Source organism: Protopterus annectens, chromosome 14.part0 (genome assembly GCF_019279795.1).
Source record: "Protopterus annectens isolate FY-2018-M chromosome 14.part0, PAN1.0, whole genome shotgun sequence".
In the NCBI taxonomy this organism is placed as follows: Eukaryota; Metazoa; Chordata; order Ceratodontiformes; family Protopteridae; genus Protopterus; species Protopterus annectens.
In genome coordinates, this window is record NC_056748.1 from 996,360,245 (window position 1) to 996,385,417 (window position 25,173).

General features: G+C 40.7%; 1 protein-coding gene across 2 annotated transcripts in view; it reads right to left on the reverse strand.

Annotated features, from left to right (window-relative positions):
- MTG1 (mitochondrial ribosome associated GTPase 1) overlaps positions 1 to 23,340 on the reverse strand; it is a 399,555-nt gene extending 376,215 nt beyond the window's left edge. For both annotated transcript variants that reach the window (XM_044056794.1, XM_044056795.1), the window contains exon 1: positions 23,157 to 23,340. In XM_044056794.1, coding sequence (XP_043912729.1) covers positions 23,157 to 23,253 — 97 coding nt within the window. In that variant the 5' untranslated portion in view covers positions 23,254 to 23,340. The remainder of the gene's footprint in view (positions 1 to 23,156) is intronic.
- Positions 23,341 to 25,173: the final 1,833 nt, after the last annotated feature.

Below are 25,173 nucleotides of genomic sequence, written 5' to 3' on the forward strand. Positions count from 1 at the left end.
AAACTCCAGCTTGTTATGCTGGCACATGTGCTGCCCTACTCTTCTTGGCACAGATGGCACTATCTCATAACATCATATCTCTCCCCCCCTTTGAAACCTCAAGCTAGTTTTTCAATTGACCCTGGAAAAATGTTGCTTGAGAGAAATAGGCCTATCTGGAAACGCATTACCCTATACTCTGTCTTAAGAGCCCATCTGCACTGGCACTGCTGAGCACACTACAGTGCTGCACTGTCATGTCATATGCCTGCAACCCCAAGCTGCACCTTAATAACTTGGCATTTTGCTGGCTGGCTCAATGTAGCTATGTTAAGGAACTGTGGTTTATAACCACAGTGAATTTCCTTCCATACCGATAGGGCTGAAGTTTCTGCAGTGCCCATACTACGACTAGACATTCTTTTTCTACACCTGCATAACACTGGAGTCTACAGCTGAGGTATACAGCTGGGTGCTCTTCTCCCTCTAAGGAAACCTGGCCGAGTACAGCCTCCACCTCATGGCTCAATGCATCCACCTGCACAACAAATCCTTTGCTGTAACATGGACTGGCTTAACTTAGGGGGTCCTCCCAAAGCCCCTTTAAGCTTCTGGAATGCCTGCTCACAGGCTAGGGTCCACAATACCTTATCTAACCTGTTTTCCCCTCATCAGGCCAGTGATTAACAGATCCTCGTCAGACTCCTCCTGCCATCCACTGCCAATACTCAGTACCACAACCTCTCTATCATGGTAAGGCTTCATCATGTTAACATGGTACAATTTGTGCCCCTGCCTCCTGCCTAGCAGGTGTACCATGTAATTAACATCACTAACCATCCTTACCTCTTTGAAGGGTCCCTCCCAAGCTGCTTGTAGCTTACTATGTCTGACAGGAATGAGCACCATAACCTGCTGTGCCACAGCATAATCTCGATCTCGAGCATTCCTGTCATACCAGAACTTTTTCTGCTGTTCGGCTCCTGACAGGTTCTCCTGGGCCAAGCCCATGAGCTCCCTAAGCCTTGCCCTAACGTTTAGGACATATGCCACAACAGACTCCTTGTAGGATTCCCATTCAGCCTCCCACTCGTCACAAATCAAATATAAAAGGTCCCCTATGAACATATACAGCAACTCAAGGGGTGAAAAACCTGTGGATTCCTAGGGTACCTCTCTCTATGCAAACAGCAGATGGGGCAAATATTTGTCCCACTCTCTCTCAAACTGGTATGCAAATGCCTGTAGCATGGTCTTTAACGTGCAGTTTAACCTCTCAACAAGACCATTAGTCTGTGGGTGATGGGGGTGGTCTTTAGGTGCTTCACCCCACAGTGCTTCCACAGACAGGCCAGCAGATCTGACATGAAACTTGCACCTCTGTCGGTCAGTATTTCTCTCAGGAAACATCCCCTGCTGAAAATCTTTAAAAAAGCATTTACCACCATCTATGCCTCAACAGAGGACAGAGCCACTGCCTCAGGGTATCTAGTAACATAAACTACTACAACCAGGGATATACTTCTTCCCTGTGGAACTTGGGGTTCTCAGAGGCCTCACAATATCCAGAGCTACCCTCCAAAATGGCTCTTCAATTACAGGCAAAAGCATCAAACAAACCTTGACCTCGTCTCCAGCATCGCCTTCCTTTTGGCACTGCTCACAGGTTCTGAAGTACCCTGTTACATCCCTTGCAATCCCAGGCCAATAAAAGTTCTGCATAACACGTCTCTTGGTACATTTATGCCCATATGAACTGCAAAACGAATGTCATGGGCTATGGCTAGAAGTGCCAGAAGGTAGGATCTGGGCACTACCAACTGATGTATTATCTCACCCTCTAGCCCTCTCTCAGGGGTCCACTCTCTATACAGTAACCATTTGTTCCAGTATACAGCCTCCTGTTTTCCTTGTGAATCAGATGCCTCTTTAGCTACCTCCCTCAAGTCTCATAATGTAGGGTCTGAAAGCTGAGCCTGTCTCAATTCTACCTTTGTGAACCTTTCCACTGGAAGCCTGGTCTCTTCTGACAGCGGTGCTTCACTGTCAGCCTGGGTACTACCACTCACCTCTACCATTGCAGTTACATTGTCCATGGGAACATCAGTACCTATCAGCATCTGTGGCTCACTTTCAGGCTCACTGCTACAGGGTAGCTGCCTCCCTGAAATAGTCACCTCACCAGCCCCAGCCTTAGGTGTGGGGTCTATCTAGGTGTCCCCTCAGGCTACCTCACTCACATGCCCGTCTCAAAGTCTAACTACATGTAACTGCATACACACAAGGTACTGTATTATCAAAATCATTCCCTATCAAGACATCTGCAGGGATATAATCAAACACACCTACCTGCCTGCTTCCTTTTTCATCCTCCCAGTCAAGGTGAACCCTGGCCAAAGGCATCTGAAATGGGGTGCCTCCTAAAGCTCTGACTGGTATGGACTGCCCAAGCAAGTACTGCTCCTCTTTAATCACTGCAGGCTTCACAATGGTTATGTCAGAGGCGGTCTCTCTCTTAGCAGTGGCCTGCCTTCCATCCATTAAGACAGGATCAAACTTCTGGGATAATTTGGTACCCCTGCTGTCTTCAGGCAACTTACCACTGGTGTGCTGTTATTCCCACTTACTGGCTCCTTCACCTTTTGTTCTCCACCATGCCTCATTTGTTTGCTTCATGGCCCCTCTGATTACATTTAGAACATCTAACCCTTGGAACTGGCCACGTACCTGAACTAGTGTCTTCTCCTGTTAGTGTTGTACTCTGTTGGGGTGGTTTAGGCTGCCCACCATGGGTTCCCATATAACCATGTGCAGCGCTGGGTATCCCCTTCTTGTGTAGGGATTCCCTGCTTGTTAAGAAGAGATCCTCTTTTCTCCCCAGCTCACCTGCGGAGTTACACTCCCGGTCTGCCAACCAGATTCTCATGTCCTCAGGCAATGTGCTAAAGGCTTGTTCGCTCACCAAAACGTCTTGCCAGCCCTTCAAAAGTGGTGATCTAACACTCACTCACCCATCTATGAAAATAAGTGCTCAACTCAGCAATATAATCACACGCACTTTCATCTGCCTTGTGTCTATGCTCGCAAAACTTCTTTCTGTAAGCTTCAGGTATTAACTTAAAACATTCTAGAAAGCAGTGTTTAACCTTATCACACTTTAAGCAATCAGTATCAGACAATTTAGAAACAGCAGTTACAGCTTTACCATACAGTAAGGGGGTCAGGAACTGTACCCATAGCCCTTGGTCAATATTATACGGTTTACATACCCTTTCAAATATATGAATAAAACTATCAAAATCATCACCCTCTGTAAATAGTGGAAGACATTTACTGACCTTTATTGCTTCTGGGGTTTGGTTATCCCCTTTCCCCATTACCTCCAAGACCCTGTCGAAGAGTCAACATCTCCATCTCATGTTGGCATTGTTTCTCATTTTCTTCATCCCCCATAAGCTTTATTCGCTCTGCTGATTCTAACTCTATCTGTTTTGCCTTTTCTTCAGCCTCCAAAAGCCACAGTCTCTCTTAAGTCTCCAACTCCAGATGGATTTTTAAGTCCTCTTCATCCCCCATAAGCTTTATTCGCTCTGCTGATTCTAACTCAATCTGTTTTGCCTTTTCTTCAGCCTCCAAAAGCCACAGTCTCTCTTAAGTCTCTAACTCCAGATGGATTTTTAAGTCCTCTTCATCCCCCATTAGCTTTATTCGGCTGATTCTAACTCCATCTGTTTTGCCTTTTCTTCAGCCTCCAAAAGCCACAGTCTCTCTTAAGTCTCTAACTCCAGATGGATTTTTAAGTCCTCTGAGGAAAAGGTGAACTGTCCAGTTTCTAAAGACTGAACATCCCGATCACCAGACTGGTTGTCTTCCAGGTTGCTGGTCCATGCTGCAGCTGTGAACAAAAGGCTGAAATAATTTCCTCTTTAGTCAGGAAGACATGCACCAGTCCTCTGGCTTCGCACACCTTGTTCAACTCTTTCTTTGTCAGCTTGCTATAATCCTCTGCTGACAACCTTATCTGCTTTCCCTGACTAAACTAAACTAATAAAAATAAATAAAACTTTTGTGATTAGACACACATTCACTGACAACTGAGCACTGGCTACTGAAGTTCAATTAATATCCAGCTGCCTCAAATATGTGACAGGTCTCTAGTCTGGGCAAGCAAGCAATCATGGAGACTCAATCTTCACCACTGACTCCAGCGAGGGACAGTCACAAAGAGCAGAGATGGACTTGCACAGTACTTCCAGATGCAGCTCTCAGCACCAAGCACAATTTCCCTTAAGAGGAAATAAGGGGCATGCTCCAGACCTGGGGGTGGACTCTCTTTCTCTCTCAAGACCCACACAAAACTGCACACTGACCCCTCTGGAGCTTTGTGTCCCTGTTCCCAATAGCTTGACACACACACTTGGACATTTGAGTTTCACACACACACTACACACCTGGGAAAAGCTGGCATCGATTTACTAGCTGTGCCCCTTTCTGCCCAGACTCTGAAGTAAATCACACTGCCACCAGTCAGCTACCCTAAGGCCCTTACAAAAGATACCCAATTATACTGCGTAAAATTAATGCTAATACAAATGGTAGAGTGTGACTAAAGTGGCAAGGCTTCCAGGAGCAGTCACAGTGTCACTAAAACAAGCATAAATACTCTCAACATGTTACAAGGTTTCTCTAAAAGGACCAACCACAATGAAAGGTATTAAAATATTTAATTATAAATAATAAAAACAGAAAACAGGAGAATACAGAGAGAGACAAAAAAATAATACAGTTGGATAGTTTCTCACAGTTGCAGATAACAATACTAAACTATTCTCACTAAATGTCCCTGACTCACTAAAGAATCACCGTTCCCTGACTACTTACTAAAGCAAGGCAAGCTGATGTGTGCTGAGTGTCTTTTATCACAGCAAAAGCCAGAGGATGTCTCTCTTTGTCTTTGTGGATGTGTGAAATATATATCCAGTCAGAAATCTTTCCTGTCAGATTCTAAAGTGCTGCTGCAAGGGTTCCAAAGAAAATAGATGCTGGTTACAGGATATCACCTCTGGCCAACTGACTCTACTACAATACACAAACAGAGCTTTGTTAAGATCTGTGGCAGCATCTGAAAGCTAGAACACAATTTCAAACTTTCCACACCTTCCAGGGTTCTCTGATAAAACATACATATTTGATCAGTCACAACAATGCAATCCAATATACATGCATACATTCTTTCTGTCCAGCAGGACCTACTGTTGATGCATTTTTAACACAAGTAACTTTACAAATATATTTTTAACTCAAACATCTATACAAGTGCGATAGTCAAATAACAAAATTATTTGCAAAACTCTAGCTAGCTATGCTGGTAAATGTACACGTGTACTGCTCTACTTTCCCTGGCACAGATGTCACTACGTCATAACATCACATCTGCTATGCAAAAGGGAGCAATGGTAGAGAAGTATTGAACACACCTGAAGTAACAATATGAAATCCCTTAGAGCAGGGGTCTGCAACCTTCACTATCAAAAGAGCCATTTTTGGCCCCTCTCCCACCAAATAAAGTTCATCAAGAGCCACAAAACCTACTTGACCCTAAAATGAAGATAACACAGCTTATAAAGTCTTATATATAATTATACTAAATATAAAATAACCAAGTTTATAAGAGCAATATTTAAAATATGTCCCTATTTTTGTTCCTTTGTTGGGATTGCTTGCTCTCAGTGTGTGTGTGTGTGGAAAACGTATGTTAACAGAAACCATATTATTCTAGCAAGTTTCTAAGTTTATAAGAGCAGTATTTAAAGGCTGTCCTTATTTTTGTTCCTTTGTTCCCCTTTATTTGTGGTTCTGTCCAGACTTCTTGTGGTAAGAGTTTGAGAGGTATAAGAGGTACAGAACCCTTTCAGGAGATGCTGCTGGTGCCAGGGGATCGCTCGATCACTCTCAGTGTGTGTGTGGAATACATGGCAACAGAAATCATGTTATTCTAGCAAGTTTATAAGAGCAATATTTAAAGTCCATCGCTCAATCACTGTGTGTGTGTGTCGTGCTGCAGAGTGGTCATTATTTTTCAAAGCTACAGGGAGCCACTGCAGAGGGGTGGAAGGGCCACATGCACCTCCAGAGCCATAGGCTGCAGACCCCTGCTACCCTTTATAGTTAAACTTTAGTGATGGAAGCAATGGAATTTTAGCAATGGAATTTAAAGTGGACAATCTTCTAGGCTAAGACGTGGGCCTTATGAAATTATGTAATTTCACTCTCCTTACTAAACTGTACCTCCCTTTTTGCAAACACTCAAAATACCCCAACTTTGATTTCTTTGTTATCTTACAACTGAAAAAAAAGAGGACAAAAATATCCCACACAGCATATTCTGAAGGGGATTTTTTATGTAGACCCTTGTTCCCTGAATAATCCCTTTAACAGACTAGTATCCCTTTAATAAACTGGTTGCTCCCCTCCCAGCATGAGACAACCTTCAAGGATGTGTGACACTTGCAGGGGAAGACGGTGCAAAAATAAAATAAATAAATAAATAAATAAATAAATAAAAGCAACTTGACAGCTAAAAGACACAGGTATGGGTCATAGAACTGTCCTCACCCCCACATACACACTGTTTACTACTGGCCATAGTTTGCACCTGAACATCCCTCTCATCTACTCTCTGACCAGTCGTCCCTTGGATGGATGAACCACTGTAATAACCAGAAGACTAAATAACTTCAGCAAAATGTTTTTCTCTCTCTCTGTATGTATGTGTATGTATACACATGAAAGTGTGTGTGTGTGTGTGTATATATATATATATATGTGAATTCACTTTAGAAGCTCGAAATACAGAAATATCGAAATTCAGTATTTCAATCCCATAAAGCGGAATCCTGAAAAGAGCAAAACATCAGAAGCGCGAAATTCAAAACCTCACATACCGGAGGTTTTGAATTAGTGCTTCTGGTGTTTCGCTGTGGTTATGGATTCAGGTAAGTGCACATGTGTTAAGGGTTTTGGGTAGGGGCTGTGGTGTGTGTTAGGGTGTTTTGTTGCTGTGATGTGTGTGTGTGTGCGAGGAGAATGTAGCTTGTGTGTACAAGTGCTTTGTGTGTACTTGTATGTAGTGCGACCTCGGAATTAGAATATTTAAGTAGGAGTGGTGTGGGTGGCGCAGCCCCCCACATGGGGGGTACAGGGGGGCTTGCCTTCCTGGTTTTATGTAGTACAGAGCTTGTGTTTGTGTGTGGGAAGGAAGGTGAGTGTGGGTGAAGTAGAAGCGCTGATTCGGCTTTATAGCCTTGAAATACTGAATTTCGACATTTCAGTATTTCGAGGATATAAACACTCCCCAGGATTCAATAACGCCTACACTAAGTGTACACCGTTCTAAGTGAACAGACAACAAAGGCATAACTCACACCTTCTTCCTCCTAATTTTAGTTTTATTAAGCTGAAAGACACACACACACACACACACACACACACACACACACACACACACACACACACACACACACACACACACACTCACTGATTTTCTTGCAGCTTTCAATACTGACAGGGATTCATAAAGGTTACCACAAAGTGTAGACTACATCTACAGTTAGTGTAATTTTTCTTGAGTATCTAGAAAGCACAAAAAATGTGGTAGGGATGTTCTTGAATACATATCGTGTACACTTAAGTATTGGCTTTATTGAATATGGCCCACATTTAACCAATAACATGGGCACAAAACAGTTATAGAAAAAATATTGTACACATTTTTTCATGTTTTCATGCATTACACATATTTTCTTTTACATATGTATTCTTTTTTACCAATTATCATTCATTCTAATAGTACACAAGTTGCTGAAATCCCACATTCCCCTATATTTCACTTTTCCTGCTCCTAAGCATTATTCTGCATATTTTTTCACACAAACTCCATTCACGTTTATAAAATATTGTCCTTCCCTTTTCCAGATATCCAACTTTTAATTTATATCTCCTTTAGAGTATTCAATTCTTCAGTTAGGGTTAATTTAGATTTTGATTACTATTTTCCAGTAACTGTTTTTTTTGGCAGCCAATATTATTAAACTTAGCAAGATCTTACTATGCCCAGGCAATTCAGATCCTATATTCCAGCTCAAAAGAATAACTTCCTTAGTTATAATCATTTGCTTCTCTAAAATTTCTAATAAAGTACTCTATACGGATTTTTTTTAAATCTGCCAACTCATTGCATTCCCAAAAATCATGATTCATAGTTACCTCTCTCTCTCCTCATCTACCTGAAACAAAATTCACTGAAGTATGCTTGGGGTATAAAAATACCTATACAAACACTTCCATGCAAATACCCTATACCTTCTGAACTTGGGTTTCAATATCGGAAACTATACATATATGTTTACACTCTTACTGTGTTTACTGCCTTTCCATTCTCTCTTCCCAGTTTTTCTAACCTCCTCCAACTGACTCATGCATTACTTAAATGCCCTACTAATTATCCACTTTTAGCAATAGCTTTTATTCTAGACTGAACTAAAAACTCAACCAGGAGTGGTCTTTCACTTAACACTTCCCATCCTTTTTCTGTGACAATACTCTGCTATCAGTTTCTGGTATGGAATTCAGTCTCTAATCTACAGTTCAAATACAATACTGGCCTCATCCCACTTTTATTACCTTCCCTTCATAGTTTTTGCTCCCAATACATTAGTGCCTTTGCTAGTATTTTTACAACAAAATCCAACCCCTTCTTGCTTATTTCTGTGCCCCTACTTGCAGTTATCCCTAATGGTCAAATCTCGTTTCTCCATTCCCATGTTGGCTTAGTTCTTAAAATACTTGCTGCTACTTTAAAAATATAACATTATGTACAGCTGGTGGTGTTCTTCTTCTTAAGGGCTTGTATCCAATATCTTACTCTCTCCTTATTTCTTGAACTGCCCCCCTCCCCCAGGGTAACATACCATTGTGTGTTGGTGATAAATTAGTATTTTTTAAAACATATGTATGCAAGTTTGCTATGCACATCCAGTAATGTATACTCAAGCCAGCGGTTAACCCAAGGTTGATACTGCATCCTACATCCCAACACATAGCACAGGTAAACTGGTGTGTCATGCAAGAGTGAGTAAGCTAGCATGTGTATTCTGTGATGAACTGGCACCCCATTTACTATTAGTTCTTCTGCCTTGTGTCTAATCAGTGTCAGGATACATTCAAACTACATCACAACCCTTATCTGTTTTAAGCAGGTGACTGGAAAAATGAATCAGTTTAAACATAATGTCAAAGCTTTCCAAACACTAACAGCTGATGCAATGTATAATTATCAGGAAATAAATCTTAACCACTGACAATAAATTATGTGACTTCACTGCAGCAAAAATAACTTCCAAATAGTTGAAATGCTGACATAGTAATCAATGGTGTAGGTTTTTTTTAGTCTCCATTTATTAACTAGTTTATAGGTTTACAGAAAGAATAATGTTCTGTAAAACTGTCCACCACTTTAGACAATGCAGCTTTGAGCAAGGTTCCATGGTAAGTGCCACAATCATCATATGATGTATTTTTGCAACAGTCAGTATATCCCCAGTGCTTAAGCACATGCCAGCATTTACTGCTAGTTCTAAAGCTTTGCATCAGCTTACAAGTCCATACTTGTTTATACTGAATGAATACAAACATTGTTGAGCTTCTACATAATTCTGAATATCTAGAAAATGAAGATCCATTTTACACACAGGAACAATAACCACTGTCACAATGGTTCATGCTGGTGTCTCTCAGTGCCTAAGTTCAATCACAGTTGCCAGTTACTATCCAGATCACATGTGAATGCTTTCCCTTCTAGTTCTTCTGGCCATCTGGACTTCCTCCTACCTCCCAAAGGCTCGGTACTTATGCCAACTGGCTATTCAATACCGTCTCAAATTTTACATTGCAGAACATTCTCCCCAGACTGTTCTCCTCCCAGTAAAAGTGCTTTTTGCTCAGTGGGATTTAACAGATGAAAACAGTGAAATAAGTAACTAAATTAAGCAGCCTTTAATATGTTCATATGAAGCCGTCCATGCAAAAAGGCAAAAGCTTATAAATTCTAAGGTGGAAAAAAGACAAAACTTTATTAGTTCTAAGTTACATCTGCTCTTTCCTTCTTTATATTATATCATACAACTATGATGGAAAACAAAGACGGACTGCACATACAGCCTGTGCTATCTGTGTAGGAACTGTCTTTCTGTTGCCTTTTCTATACACCTTCTGTTAATCCACTATCCACCCTATGTCTTCCTGATAGATTCTATCACCTTCCAGAATGCATTGACAAGGTAACTTGCTGTATCGACTGAAGTTCAAGTGTATTTCAATGGCTATTATCCAAACACCCTTATAAAATGAATGCAATACTAAATGAAACAAAATGCAATACTGGAAAGGTGTAACTTTATTGATTTAATATAGCCTTTCAAGACAATATTCTCGATGGATCCTGCCCATGGATAGTTAAAGAGGTAATGTAACTCTCCATTTGTAGGATCTGTTCCACTAAGGATAAAACTTAGCATCCTACTGGCCTTGGCTATACCTTTTCCAGTTTGTACCAGCTTGTTCCTTCCTGATGTTTCCAACAAAACAAGGTTTGCTGAACTTGATCAATCCTCCCAGTTGTTATTCAGCAACTGTTACTAACTTTGGACAGTGTGCATGCCACAATGGAAATTACAAGTATGATAATACCTTGAAGCGAAATGATAGTGTCATTTTTCTATTTAAAAAAAAGCAAGCCCATTCTCTGCTGTGCCAAGACCCTGAAGTCAGAATATTTAGTAATTTGGGGGAGTTCAGAGTTGGCTTTCATGCAAGTGGAAGCAGGGAGGAGGCACCCCACAGACAAAAATCTAGTAATTCTAAAGCTGTACTAGCCTAAATTAAATAGGATACATGCATACGCATCCAATCCATAACCCCAGTTTTGCATGTTGGTCGGTGAGTCACATTAACAGTGACACTCTTCTACAGCCAGCGTTTACATTGCCAGATGGCTAGCCCTATCACAGTTGTTCTTCCATAACACACACACACACACACACACACACACACACACACACACACACACACACACACACACACACACAAGCAAGCAGACTTACATCTACAGCCAATTCAGTGTGTCCAATCCACCTACTACATGTCTTTGGAAAGAGGGAGGAAACCTGAGCACTTAGAGAAAATGCATGAGAACACAGGCATACCTTTTCATATTTCTTTACATATCTAAATGAACTTGGATTTTTTTGCTGTCAATATGCCGCTATACTTTTACTTTTTGCTTTGTAATCTAGTCTTCAGCCCACAGACCTGCCTCAATACGTTCACATTCATTCATAAAATTCACTCATAACATTCACTGGTAATGGCAGCAGCACACATCCAAGCACATAATCAAACCAATCACAACCATCTTAAAGCCATATCAGAGTCCTAAAACACACACACGCACACATTCATTCTTCATAGTCACAGTCCATGTCACTCACTCACTTACTGAAAAACAATACTAACCATGTTAATTCTCCAAATGAATGATCAAGTATGGAGCTAGGAATTCGAAAGTAAAAAATGTACATGATTTAAGGAGTGAGTTGCCATGCATTTAATCATACAAACCTTAAATGGGAGAGTGAATGTTACTTTAAAAAAATACTTCTGCTCGTTTTAGGGTTGCCACCTTTTCAGACCTCTTTCCACAGCAGTTGTACTGACTTCTCTCCAATGCTATAATGCTAATGAATTTCTTCCACACAGTTGTTAGTCTCCTCCTGTCATGTCCTACCTATCTAAGTTAGCAGAAGCTCAGGACTTTTGCTAGAGCACAGGATATTTTGCACTATTTCATACCTGTTAGCATTATGCCAAGTTTACTTTCTGTGTGGATGCATCCCTCATACGAATGACAATATATACATTGTAGCCAATTCTGCTGTATTTTTGAGGCACTACCATGAGTTACCACTTTCCTTAAACAAAATGGTATCTTTGTGTTCCTTATCTTGATGTGATAAAAATTAACAGAAAATCATCTATTCTACTTTACACATAGCAACCTAGCAGTTTTTTAGGTTAATTGTGTGGATAACTTGTCAATGCAGCAAAATAAAGGCACCTGCCTGACAAGATCAAGAGAGTTGCTTCCTCAGGATGTTGCATTTTCTTTTTTGCAAAATCCAGCACAGTATCATTAATCAGTTTACACAGCATTTCACAAAAAGGTGTTGTCTAAATTGTAAAAAATCTGCTAAGATCAGAGAATACAACAATCTACATAAAATTACCTGTAGACACCTTTTTTACCGAGAAATCATGATGTTATATAAACTCTGTCTCTGCTGATAAAGCTATTTTTCAAACAAAGCTACTTTTCAGAAAGTGTTCCATAACCAGAATTGAACTTAATTTGCAACTACAGCTGGGTGCACTTATTCTACTGGATTTATCATTTCTGACTAACTTAGACATTATGTTTGTCAACTGCATGAGACAATTGTGCACTATTTCAATATCATTTGTTGAAATGATCTGTGTTCAAATAATGAATCATTTATTTTTGTATTTATTCTTTTGATAACCAGGTGTGTGCTGGTCCTTGGACCCTTTACAGCCATAACCTGTGCACAATGGCAAATGCAAATATAGATAAACAGAACTCATGCGTAGAACGGGCGTACCTTCGTTGAAGGTTGGGCGTCGAGCTGGCACCTCGACACCGTAAAAAATCTACTGCCAATCATTAGCGGACCGGAGTTCCGCTGTGGCAATCCCTAACCGGGAAAAGCTGAAAGATGAAGAACAACTAAAGATGGGCACCATCTCCCCAAATTCTACCTCCTACTGAAGCAGCAGGTCTGCTGGTAGCTGCACTGCTCACCACAGTGGGTGATGCTACTGTCATTATTCAATATCTTGGCCATCTGATGCCAGACATCAATGTCTTAGCCATCTGATGCCAGGCATCAAAAGTACAAGAGGCACCCCCTTTAATCCTTGTGCAGTTAGATTTTAGTTTCCTGGCTGTACCAGACAATGTTTGAAGAGCTCATGTCTACTCTACAGATCAGACAAAAGGAGGACAATGGCAGCCTGCTTCACACAGTGGACACCAAGTAATGCACACTGTTGAGCAGCAAAGCTGCCTGACGAACGTGCCACCAGTGCAAAATAATAGTATTACAAACTTCTCAATGCCCATGCATATGTGCATATGTCCTCTCATCCTGGGCATGGACAGACAAGCACAGCAGCACTGACTGTGGCTGATAATGAGCTGCTTTACAACTGCAAATCAAAGATGATCATGCTATAAAAAAAAAAAAAACGGTAAAAAGAGCCATTGCCATACCACTGGAAACCATTCTGTGACATAAAACTTACCAAACGGAATGCAGTGCATACCAGAGTGTAATGACATACAGACAGCAGATATCTCAACTGATAATGGACCTCAGGGCTACAGTGTGCACCTGAATGCAAGGAAGTGACAGGAACAGACTCTGGCAGAAAAGTGAGTGGGGTAACACAGCATGCTGTCGAGCTGGAGGAGTTCTCTGAGAGGGAACAAAGAACAAAGACCATATGGGTTACACTCCTGATGGGGTGGGTCTCTCGCTGACAGGAAACAGGAGTTGAGGGAGGGAAAAGGTTACAGCCCTACCACAGGGGGGCTCCCCCATTACAAGAAACATAGTACAAGGTCATTACAATAAAGCAGTGACATGGTCAGCCCTCCTGATGGGATGGGACTCTCACTGACAGGGAACAGGAGTAGAGGGAGAGAAAAGGTTACAACCCTGCCACAGGGGGGGCTCCCCCATTACAGGAAACATAGTACAAGGTCATTCCAATGAAGCAGTGACATGGTCAGCAACATTAAACACTGTATGGGATGCGCACAGTCCCCACAGATGAAATAACAGTAGCGGGACAGGAAGAACACCTGGCATCCCCTGTGTTTGGTGCTGTATAGCTTGTATATTGGCTCCATTCAAGCTACACAGGAATTAACAAACAATGACGGCATGAATGAGCCACCCTGCCACCAAGGTGCAAGTGCCCATGGGGAAGAGCAGGCTGGTGGAGGCATTCTCTGATCTGGATGTCACCACAGCATCAATCAGCAGAAGTGCAACTCAGTGATCCAGCAAAGAAGACAGTCATTACATACACTATGTCAGGGATGCTGTGTGTGCCGCATGGCCTGTGTAAGAAAGTACAACTAATGCAACATATTGCCAACAAAGTCACATAGCATATACTGACCTGGAGCAGCTAAAGTTCACTTATGCCATTTATGGTGGTGATTCTTGTGCAACAAAACAGACAAAGTGATCAGCAATAAAGTCAGGGGGGCCATGTTTGTAACCACTGATACATCCATAAGAATACTTGGAAATGGCTACCATGGCTGTGCTAAGAGCCAGAGGTGCAGTGCATGACCACATGTCAGTCTCATGCAGATGGCACACATTTTTCCAGAGACTCCAGTACTGCAACCTATGTTCAAATGCCTCCAACCCCAGATGCAGACACTCCCATGGTTGTGGATGACAATCTTACAACTCTACTATGGGAGCACTCCACTGGGTCAGCTACTCTAGGTCCCACACTTCCATCTCATTCCTTTGTTTACCAACAGAGTACAATGCCTACCTGTAGCTGTTTGTGAGGTCATAGATGCCAACCTTCCATTGCTGTCTCATACAAGAGTGACCACAGTGGGATTTCCATATATGCTCCCAATGTGCTACTCCATACATCAGACAGGACACCTCAAGTCCTGATGATGCAGGACCGCACAGCACATCTGGTCAGCATTCACAAAATGGAAGCTCCACTGGATGTAACCTCAGACTTCCCTCAAAGTTGTAACAATGTCTGTGGATCCCACTTCCACCTCCTATAACCTTCCACTTATAGCAAGATTGTGGTCACGTCACTGTGCCCTACCCCACTTTTGTACAAATGATGATGCCTGTGCTCTGCACAGCCTCTTGACTTTTAAGGGTACAGTAATGTCCAATGCATAGCATGACCTTTCAGTACACTGTAATGCATAGCCTGGGTGAATTAATATACAAATTATTTTTACTCTGTGTTGTCCATGTCATGGCCCACAGTTATATGCGACCTCTTTGCCTGTGACACTACATACTGCAGCCACCACTTTATCAGTGCCACTATCTATTGCACCCACTTATGCCTCACATGTGGTATCACAGCAATTAGCTCGTCTAGCTCCTCACCCAGCTTCTCTTCTGCTGCTGCCACAGGTCAGTATGGCAGTACTATCATGTCCCCAAATTGTAACTACTTTTATAGGACCACACTGTGTAACATGGTGCAGACAAGATATATCTTACTGCACATCTCTAGTGCATACTACAGCACTCCACAGATGTGCACAAGCAATGCAACCAAACCTTCATAAATCCAAAATGAATCCAAGTACACATTTGACAACAGGGTGGATTTATATGCAATCTCCACCATGGCTTGGAGGGATGCAGATGGGGGTCATTAGCTACAGTCCCATGGCATATCTTGTATTACCTGCTGCAACACAACAGTGGCCACCATTATGAAAAGCATGCTACCTACATCTATAGGGACAGCATATCCAGTAATCTGTGGCTGTATTGCATACAACCACCAACCTGATGACCATGTGGAAAGAAGTCATCCCATACAAAATGGTGGTACAGGTCACATATGTGTCAGATGTAGGAATTATGGCAACTGCATGCATGGTGCAAAGACACATTGTATATAACACCCTGTGCACTTAATGCCACATGGCAGTTGAAAGAGTGAGAGCCCTTCCCCTAACATACAGGATACCATGTGAAGCAGGTGAGGCCATGCCAGCAATACGAGTGCAATCAATGGCCCCCAGAACATCGCAGGAAATGGTCTAAGCTACAGAATGTCTGCACAGTGGGGGTACTCTCTCTCTCTCTTTTGTTGTCCATGGAAAATAAATATGCTCTACCCCATGCTGCAGTATCGTGTGAGGGAGATGGTATAACATTCAAAAGGCAACACCTACGAAACACCTAACATGGTCCCTTTTGGACACTGTAAAGTTCACATAGCAAGGATGATTAATGCTATATAAACATTCACATCCTCTAGTACAGGCATTCCAAGCAACTCTCAATTCCATATGACGGCAGCAAGCCTCTAACTCCTATTTGGTGTCTCTTTCCAGCACAGAATGTCCTGGTCATGATGGCATGTTAGTTACTGGTGGAACAATCTGCGAAGGAGGCAGTCATGAAGAACAACATCACAGACTCGGGTCTCCGAAGGCAGCTGCTAACCTATGCTGCTGTGCTACTGTTGACACTGCTCATGACTCCAAGCAACATAACAAGAGTAAAGGTCCTGTACAACAGAGAATCCTGACATTTAGAAAACATGATAGCCCAAGCTCATCTCACTAATTTTACAGAGTTCTGAATTACGTTATCACCTTTGATTTCATCACTCCCATATGTGATGGCCCTCATTAGCATGCAGCTATTGAGAGTAAGGAGATAATCTGTTTTTTGTGTACTATATATATATGAGAGAGAGAGATGGAAAAAGAAACAACTAGTATAAAAATTATGAATAAAAATTTGTTTTGTGTGTGTGTGTATATATATATATATATATATATATATATATATATATATATATATATATATATATATATATATATATATATATATATACACACACACATACATACACACACACACACAGGTGTATGACAAAATATCTAAACACAAAATACTGAAAAAGAAAAAAATATTTTATGAAGGGCCAAGCTGCACTGTACACCCACATCCCTTGCAAATTATATGTACCAGCTACATACAGGATCATACAACACTGAAAAGGGGCAAATTCTAAGTTTTCAATATTTTGATTTTTTTAGATATAGTGCCAGCAACAGTTTTTCAATATTTTGACTTTAAATCAAATTAATGTCACCTATATATACTAGGGGGTACTGAAAAGTTCTAAGCCCAACCAACTTTCTAAATTCTGAACATTAATTTGCCTTTGTAGCTGAAAAGAGGGTTATATCACACTGTAAAGCAGAATCGTAACACTATGTTTTAACATTGTTTCAGATCACAGATTGAACTAAGTCATTGAAAAGTGTGGAATTTTCAAGTGTGGAACTCTGAGCCGTCATGAAGTTCCTATTTCTGCAGAAGAAAACTCCAAAGGAAATCCATGAATGTATGATTCAAACACTGAGTGACAAGCACTCTTCTTACTCAACTGTGAAGTGGTGTACAAACTTTCAGCGTGGAGATTTTGAGACTGAAGATGCAGCAAGGTCTGGGGGGCCTCCAATGGTGTCACCACCTGAAATCCTTGACCAGGTCCAAGACCTGGTTTTGGCAGATTGGCGAATATCAACTAAAACAATTGCAGAGACACTACAGATATTTAGGGAATGTGTTGGGTTCATAATCCATGTGCAGCTGGGCATGCAGAAGCTGCCAGCCAAGTGTGTGGCCAAATGTTTGGATGCTGATGAGAAAAGGCATTGAGTTCACACTTCTAAGTTGATTCTGCAGCATTTTCGTCAAGCTTGTGCCAACGTTTTGGAATGACTAGTTACTTTTAATGAAACATGGTTATATCACTATGATCCTGATACAAAACAACAGTCCATGCAATGGCATCACTCAGGTTCACCAAGTCCAAAGAAGTTCAAGACCCAAAAGTCAGCAGGAGAAGTCATGGCTACAGTGTTTTGAGATCAAGAAGGTGTTGTAATGACCAACTATCTTCCAAGGGGTCAAACAGTTAATGCAGAATACTACTGTAACTTGTTGTGCCAATTAAAGGAGGCACTGAAAGAAAAAAGGAGAGGAAAGCTCTCTGTTTTGCAAGACAATGCACCTGTTCCCAAGGCTGGCAAAACGATGGATGTTTTCATGAACTTGGGGTTTGACCATCTATCCTACTAACCAAATCTTGCTCCATCTCACTATTTCCTGTTTCCAAACCATGAAAAGAGTTTGAAATGGTGGCAATTCTGGAGTGGTTCGAAGGTAACTGCAACAGTGGAACAGTATTTCAGTGACCAGACTTCAGACTTTTTTGGCAGGGTTACTAAAACCTCAGATACAACATGCAAGGTGTGTTGAACTTGGGGGGTTATGTTGAATAACTTGTAAATTTCATGGCTCCACATTATTCCCTCCTTGTTCAGGCTTAGAACTTTTCAGCACCCCCTCATATGTGTACAGAGATATATATGTGTGTATAGATATACAGATACATATAGATATCTCTGCTCCTTTGTAAAAGTTAAGAGCAGTAATACGGATCTGGCTGTGATGGGAAGCTAACTTTGGTCAGGGTTGTACAGTGATTTTCAAGCCTGAGTGAGAGACTAACATACCTGTATATATTTTCTGATTGTGGTTTGGATGGAATGGAGGGCTATGATGGAGATGGTGTATTCTAAGCAGGACATAAACTCATTTTTTTTTTTTTGCAAAGACACTTCTGGCTTTAGGAGAAAGAGACGGAACATGTGTTTAACTGTAAATCAGTTTGAAGCTTAAAGTAAGATTTAGGTCATGTGCCAAACATTTACGTAGCTTGATTGTTGAGTTATATACAGCTCTGATGACTAGGGTGTGTTTTTGCTTAGTTTTTAATATATGCCAAACAGCATCTTGGAAGTTTTGGAAAAGGTAATGTTTTTTTCTAGAACCAAAGACATAGTTGAGTGAAAGCATTTTGTAGGGCATACTATACAGTGATGGTGGTCGTATGAGTTATGAAGGATTCTCCATCATATTCACTTTCAAATAAATAACATATCAATAGAATGGGCCCATTGTAGGTGGCTGAAGTATTGCATTTTATTTGAATTACAATGCACAGATAAAATGCATGTCAACTTTTGTGAGTGTAACTGTGGTACGTCTTGGGGATTGATGAATATCTTGGAGAAAGGAGTTTCTCCCTTTTCCCTGGTATTCTGCAGTCTCAGAGCTGATATATTTAAGTTAGGAGAAAGGGGTGAGAGGGGGGCTTGCCTCACTGTAAAATAAACTTATTTAGGATGTTTCCACTCTGTTGAATTATTCCATTTGTTTTCAATTGCTCAATTGTTTGAATTCCCAGACACAGTGGATTTCAGCAGACAAACATATATCAAATAGGAGAGCTGGCAAGACTCACAAAAAAAAAAAAATCCCCATTTTTTAGAAAACACACTACGCTACACTGAAAAAGTGACTATATGCTGATAATGTACCCTGTGAAACAAAAACATTTCTCAAGCTGCAATGTACAGAACTGGGGTGAACACAGATTATGCTGCCTACTTACATTTTATTCAATCATTCAGAACCTCAGAAATATGCCGTTCACCTCTAACCTTTGGGGGACATGATCTGTGCCATACAGAGATAACCATCAAGGAAAATTAGTGAGAGAAGATATACTGCCAATCAGTGGCAAGCTAGCTGTAAACAGTGTAAAAGAATTAAATCCAACACAGTGGCAATTGCATATTACAGCAACAGCTTTTCAATTACTGTGTAGCATCAGATGAAATATTTGATGATGTTGAAAAAAAGTGTAATTTTGGGGGATATCCAGTGTTACACAGATGGAAAATATAGTATAAGTAGTTAGGAAGCTGGCAGTCGCCTGGACAAACCTGATACAGCTGCTTCTGGTAAATGCATGCAACTGCCTAGTCACATATTGCTTTTTACAGATTAAAATGTGCAACAAGAAAGTTTCTTTTAACAATATTTTAACATCAATAGATTAACCATGGCAGCAACAGAAGAACACTATAATGAAAAAAAATCAAACATTAACAAAACAACATTTTTGGAAAAAGGGACTACAGTTTGGCACAATATAAAGTTTGACCAAATGGTAATGGGATGGAAACTGCTTGGGCAAGGAAAGAGATGATATATAAAGGTGAAGTGGATTTTTTTAAAAGTGGCTGTCTTAGTTTATTGGGAGCTACCATTTTGTCAGCTCTATGGATTAAGTATTGGACACAACTTATGCCTTCCTTAAAGAAAGAAAAAAATACAAAATTGCTTTCCTTTATTATGATTACTGCTAAGGCAATCACAAATCCCAAATTCTTGGAAAACACCTTCTAAAATGCACCACTGAGCATCTAGACCGTCGATTAATTCAACTCTTTCCTGCAGTAGATCCTTTTTGTATACTTAAAGTCAACGCTCATAGCTCCTTATGGTGTCCAGACATTTTATCACATAATAAAAGACAGTGCTAGAAAAGGCAAGATAAGTTACAAAATGACATTAAGATTGTTAATCTAGGATGTCCTGTACTGTCATCACCGCTTCTCACTTATTATTCATATTTTCATTCATGTTTTCATAACTGACAGACCTACATTTTGTTGAGAGGCATAGAGGGAAACAGAAAAATACATTGTGAATAAAAGTACACTACACTGGAGAAAATGATAGCTTCTAGATAACAGTTATGACAAAATAATACTTTCATAGATACTTATTTTTGAGTTACAAACAACTGCATAGCATCAGGTGAAATATTTAATGATGCTGAAGAAAACTGTCATCTTGGGGGATATCCAGTGTTATGTATATAGCCAATTATACAATTAAGCATTTTTTTTCGGTACTTTTCCGTTAAACCCCTACCACTTTGCACTGCTCTATTTCTCCGGGATTTCAGTCCCGTGCACAAGTCTCTGTGGACAAGTACTTCTGTACAACTGACTGACAAAAAAGTGCCCTTTTTTCATATCATAGGTTCATACTAGGCTATCTGCCCTAGGGCATTTATAAGCCTAGCCAGAATGTGTTTGGCTTCCGCCACCCATTTTAAATTAATTTTGCTATGCCCTTTTTTGAGGTTAGTATACTGTGCCTCTAACAGTGACACAGAAGTGATACCCGGGGTAAACCTACAATCTCCCATCCACTTATCAAGATTCCTCTTGAAGACAGTCAATGAGGGACTCTGCCTAACCTGGACTGGGATTTTATTCCAGAGTGAAGGGAGCCTCTGGGTTATGAATCTGTCCCTCCAGCATGTCCTATTTATTTCAGTGCTGAGGTTCAAGTCTCTCGAGCATGTAGCTCGATAGGATTTGGATTTTCTGAGGTGCAGCATGTCCATTAATTCCGGGTTGGACATGGCTTTATACGTCGGGCACAGATCGCCTCTGAACAGGCGGTATGCCACTGAGTAGAGCTGGAGTTTCTTTAACCGGGCAGCATATGGCATCTGTTTGAGCCCTTTGATCCTCTTGGGGAGGTACTTTTGGGGTCTTTCCAGTTGCTGCAGGTGTCTGGTAAGGTACATCCCAAAAGGGGCATTGTACTCAATTATGGGCCTGATGAGGGATGAGTAAAGAGTCACAATGACCTCCCCTGATCTAGATGTGAATCCCTTCATGATTAGGTGGGCTATATAAAATGTTTTTCTAACCACTTTCGCCACGTGGTTGTCAAATGTGAGAATGCTATCAACTTGGGTCCCCAGGTCCCGAATTACTTCTTCTGTTCTTAATGGATTACCACCTATGTGGTAATTTGTGGGCACTTTGTTTTTGCCAAAGGGGATGACTATACACTTTTTGGCGTTTAGCTTGAGGCCATGGCTCTGGCACCAGTTGTCTGTTTCTATGAGGCCCTTTTGGAGGATGCTTGTGTCGGCTGGAGAGTCAATTATGGCGCCCAGTTTGCAGTCATCTGCGAACTTGGTCAGCCACAGTCCTTCAGTGTTGGCCTGTACCTCCGAGAAATATATACTGAACAAGAGAGGTCCCAAGACTGAGCCTTGTGGGACGCCACTTGTAACTGGTTTGGAGTCTGACATGGCTCCAGCAATTCTAACCATGTGGGTTCTGTCCTTGAGCCAGTTTGCAACCCATCTAGTGACATAGGAGTTTATATTTAAGCTGGTGAGCTCATCTATAATGCCCAAGTGGGGTATTGTATCGAAGGCTTTTGCGAGGTCCAGGTAGGCTGAGTGGACCACCTTCCCCTCGTCAATGGTCTTGGTGACTGTTTCAAACAAATCAACCAGGTTTAAGAGGCAGGATCTGCCCTTAACAAAGCCAAACTGGGTAGGATCCAGTGTCTGTAGGTCCCCAATATCTTTATTTATGAGGTCCATGATGATCCTTTCCATAGCTTTGCAGACAAAGCTAGTCAGGCTTATGGGGCGATAGTTTCCAGGATCCGTTGAGGCACCACCTTTGTGGAGAGGGATCACAGTTGCTATCATGAGCTCGCACTCAGGATTCTGTTGCTGTAATTTAAAAATATGTCTGGCCAACAAAAGTATTTGGACAGTATATGTGCAGGCTGAACAATTTCCAGTACTTGACAATTCTGGTATTACATGCATTATAATGTCACGTTAATGAGAAGACTGTGAATGCACTACACAGACTATTATTATTGTAAAGAAGACCATTTGCTGTTAACGTTGTTTATAACGTTGTTTATACAATTTTAATAGCTTTTATTGTTCACAAAATATTTACATCAGCATTTTAATGTGATGTTTCAAAAAATGCTGTGGAGTGTAAAGCTGTTTAGTCTGCTACTGATATGATATTCCACAACTGGGGTGTTACTGAGTTGCAGACTTGGCCACATCCACTGTAATGTCAAGTGTTGGTCAAACTCTCCACATTCCTGAGGACATCTGAAAACCTCAATCCTAAACTAAGAAACAGGACTAGGTGTCTTGCATAGAGGGGCATTCATATTTTAGGTCTGCCCTTCATAAAATTCTGGTTTTCTGGCAAATACTATTTAAAAATTAACCGTACTTTGGGCCTTTATTCCCCCCATTACTTATGGCTTTGCCCAGGTTTCTTGCTCTAAGAGGTTGAGATGTATACAACTGACACAATAGTAATATCAGTAATAACCCAGTCCAGAAAAGCCAGCCCTGCCTGCAAGGTAACAGACAAGCAATACAAATGAATGACAAATACATTAACACATACAAAAATACTGGGACAGTAGAAAAAAAGCAGACCATAAGAGCTTGATTTACACACACTACCACGTGATCAGTTTGTGGAGCACGTGATATAGTAAAACTTAACTCACCTTTCGCCATGTGGCCTGGAAACCAGCTTTTGAGGTCCCTTCCACCAAAGTCGTAGGACTGTCGGAATGTATTAAACAAGACTCGGTGTAGCCGCATAGCACAAGTATGCTAGTATTTGACATAGCCAATTAAAATTTTTACACTACGGACCAGCACGGACCGGAAATTGCGTCACATAAATTGACTTCCGGAAATCCGTAAACAATTATGGACCAGTTTCCTTGTACTGTTTTAAGGTTCTGCCGTTGGTTGTATTCTGTTTGCAGGTTATGTTTGTAAACAGTTAGTGAAATACGGCAGAACTGGTTTATAAAAATATTGTGTTAAAAACATGAATCAACCTACAGGCATCCGCCTTACAGCTCTGTAGTGTTGCTACCATTTTAAAAAGCAGAAAAGAATAACGGCTACGCATTTGCTCCCCGCATTATAACCCTTGTAAGAGACTTGTCAGTGTCTTATAGAATAGCTCAGAAATTATTAATAATAAACTTAAAGAGTTATTGAAGTATACAGACAAGTTGCCCTTGTTGAATGTCATTTTACACGTTTCTTGTTAAATAAATAACATATCTACTGACACTATTATAGGGGTCCTAGATGGAGTAAATTATTGTGGGTATAAAGAAAGATTCGGGGAAAACGTTAGGTGTACGCTGTTGAAAACAGTATACGAGACACATTTTAGTCTTCATCTTGCTTTAGTAAAATGAAGATTAAAATGTTATTTATTCGTACACTGTTTCTTACAGCGTATACTTGACGTTTTTCCTGAGTCTTGGTGTTTTCATATCTACAACAGTTTATTCCATATAGCATCCGTTTAAAGAAACGTACAATTAAGCTATTCTTATTTCACTACTATTGCAAAAATGAACGCTCATATACATGTTATATTTGCTCACAGCTGTCTCTGGCTTTGCAGAACTTCCCTGATTTTACCTAATATTTTTGCCCTGTCCTGATAACTTTTTTTATTTTTGATATTTTGGTAAATCATTGGAGGACTGCAGTCAATCGGTAATGCCAGCTGTTAAGAGTTTTAATATTTCATACTTCAGGAAATGCACACTGATGTAAAATCTCTTCTATTAACTTTATAATTTAATTAAAGTAGCACTTACATATTGTCACCAATTCCTTTGTACACTTTACAGCTTGTACTAATTATTCACTAATAGTTATTTTTCGGTTGCCTGTTAGAACGAGAAAATATTGTTCTTAATCCAGGTAAAAACAGTACATGATTTAGGCACATTTATGTATTGTAATTTAATTGTATTTATTCGTATTAGTTAACTATGGTAGAAGGCTGATCTCATGGAGTCTCTCCATACTCGTTTAACTTTTCTCACTCCTAACACTAACTTTCACTTATCCCTCATGCATGTTCACATCACTAACCTTTTACTTGGCTCCTCTTTCTAGCTTTTATACCTAAATGTCCCAGGAATTCATTTATAGTTCCTAGCTCAAGCCATATGGCTCGTGCTAAAAAGGCTGTTGCAGCGCAATGCGCCCATTTGCAATTCTGAAGCACGTGAGTTGTAACAAGGTAAGACCTCATTATTAGCTAAGGCACATGTTTCCTGAATTGTAATTAATACCACAATTTGCTGATCTGTACTTTTTGGTAGTAACGTGCAGTTCATGCAGGCAGTGGAATCCCCATTATCGCTCACACACTTACATAAACATGACCACACATACAACACAGTCCCTGTGCCTCCCTGTACACTCTCACGGTTCCCCCATAATACTTTAGTGCCATTACAGCATGTATTAATTAGGCCCTGGTGGTCTAGTTTATCCACCCACCTTAATCCCTGTTACAATTTGAGTGTCATTACAGCACTTTAAAGTGTCATCCATGGGTCCCTGATGGTCTACAGGTTCTCCCCACCCATCATTACCCTTATGAAGTTGGTGCTGTTATGGGACTTCACTTTAGCCCAGGTCTCAAGTGGTTCCCCCCACTCCCAATCTCCATACCACCATTGGTGCCATTACAGTACT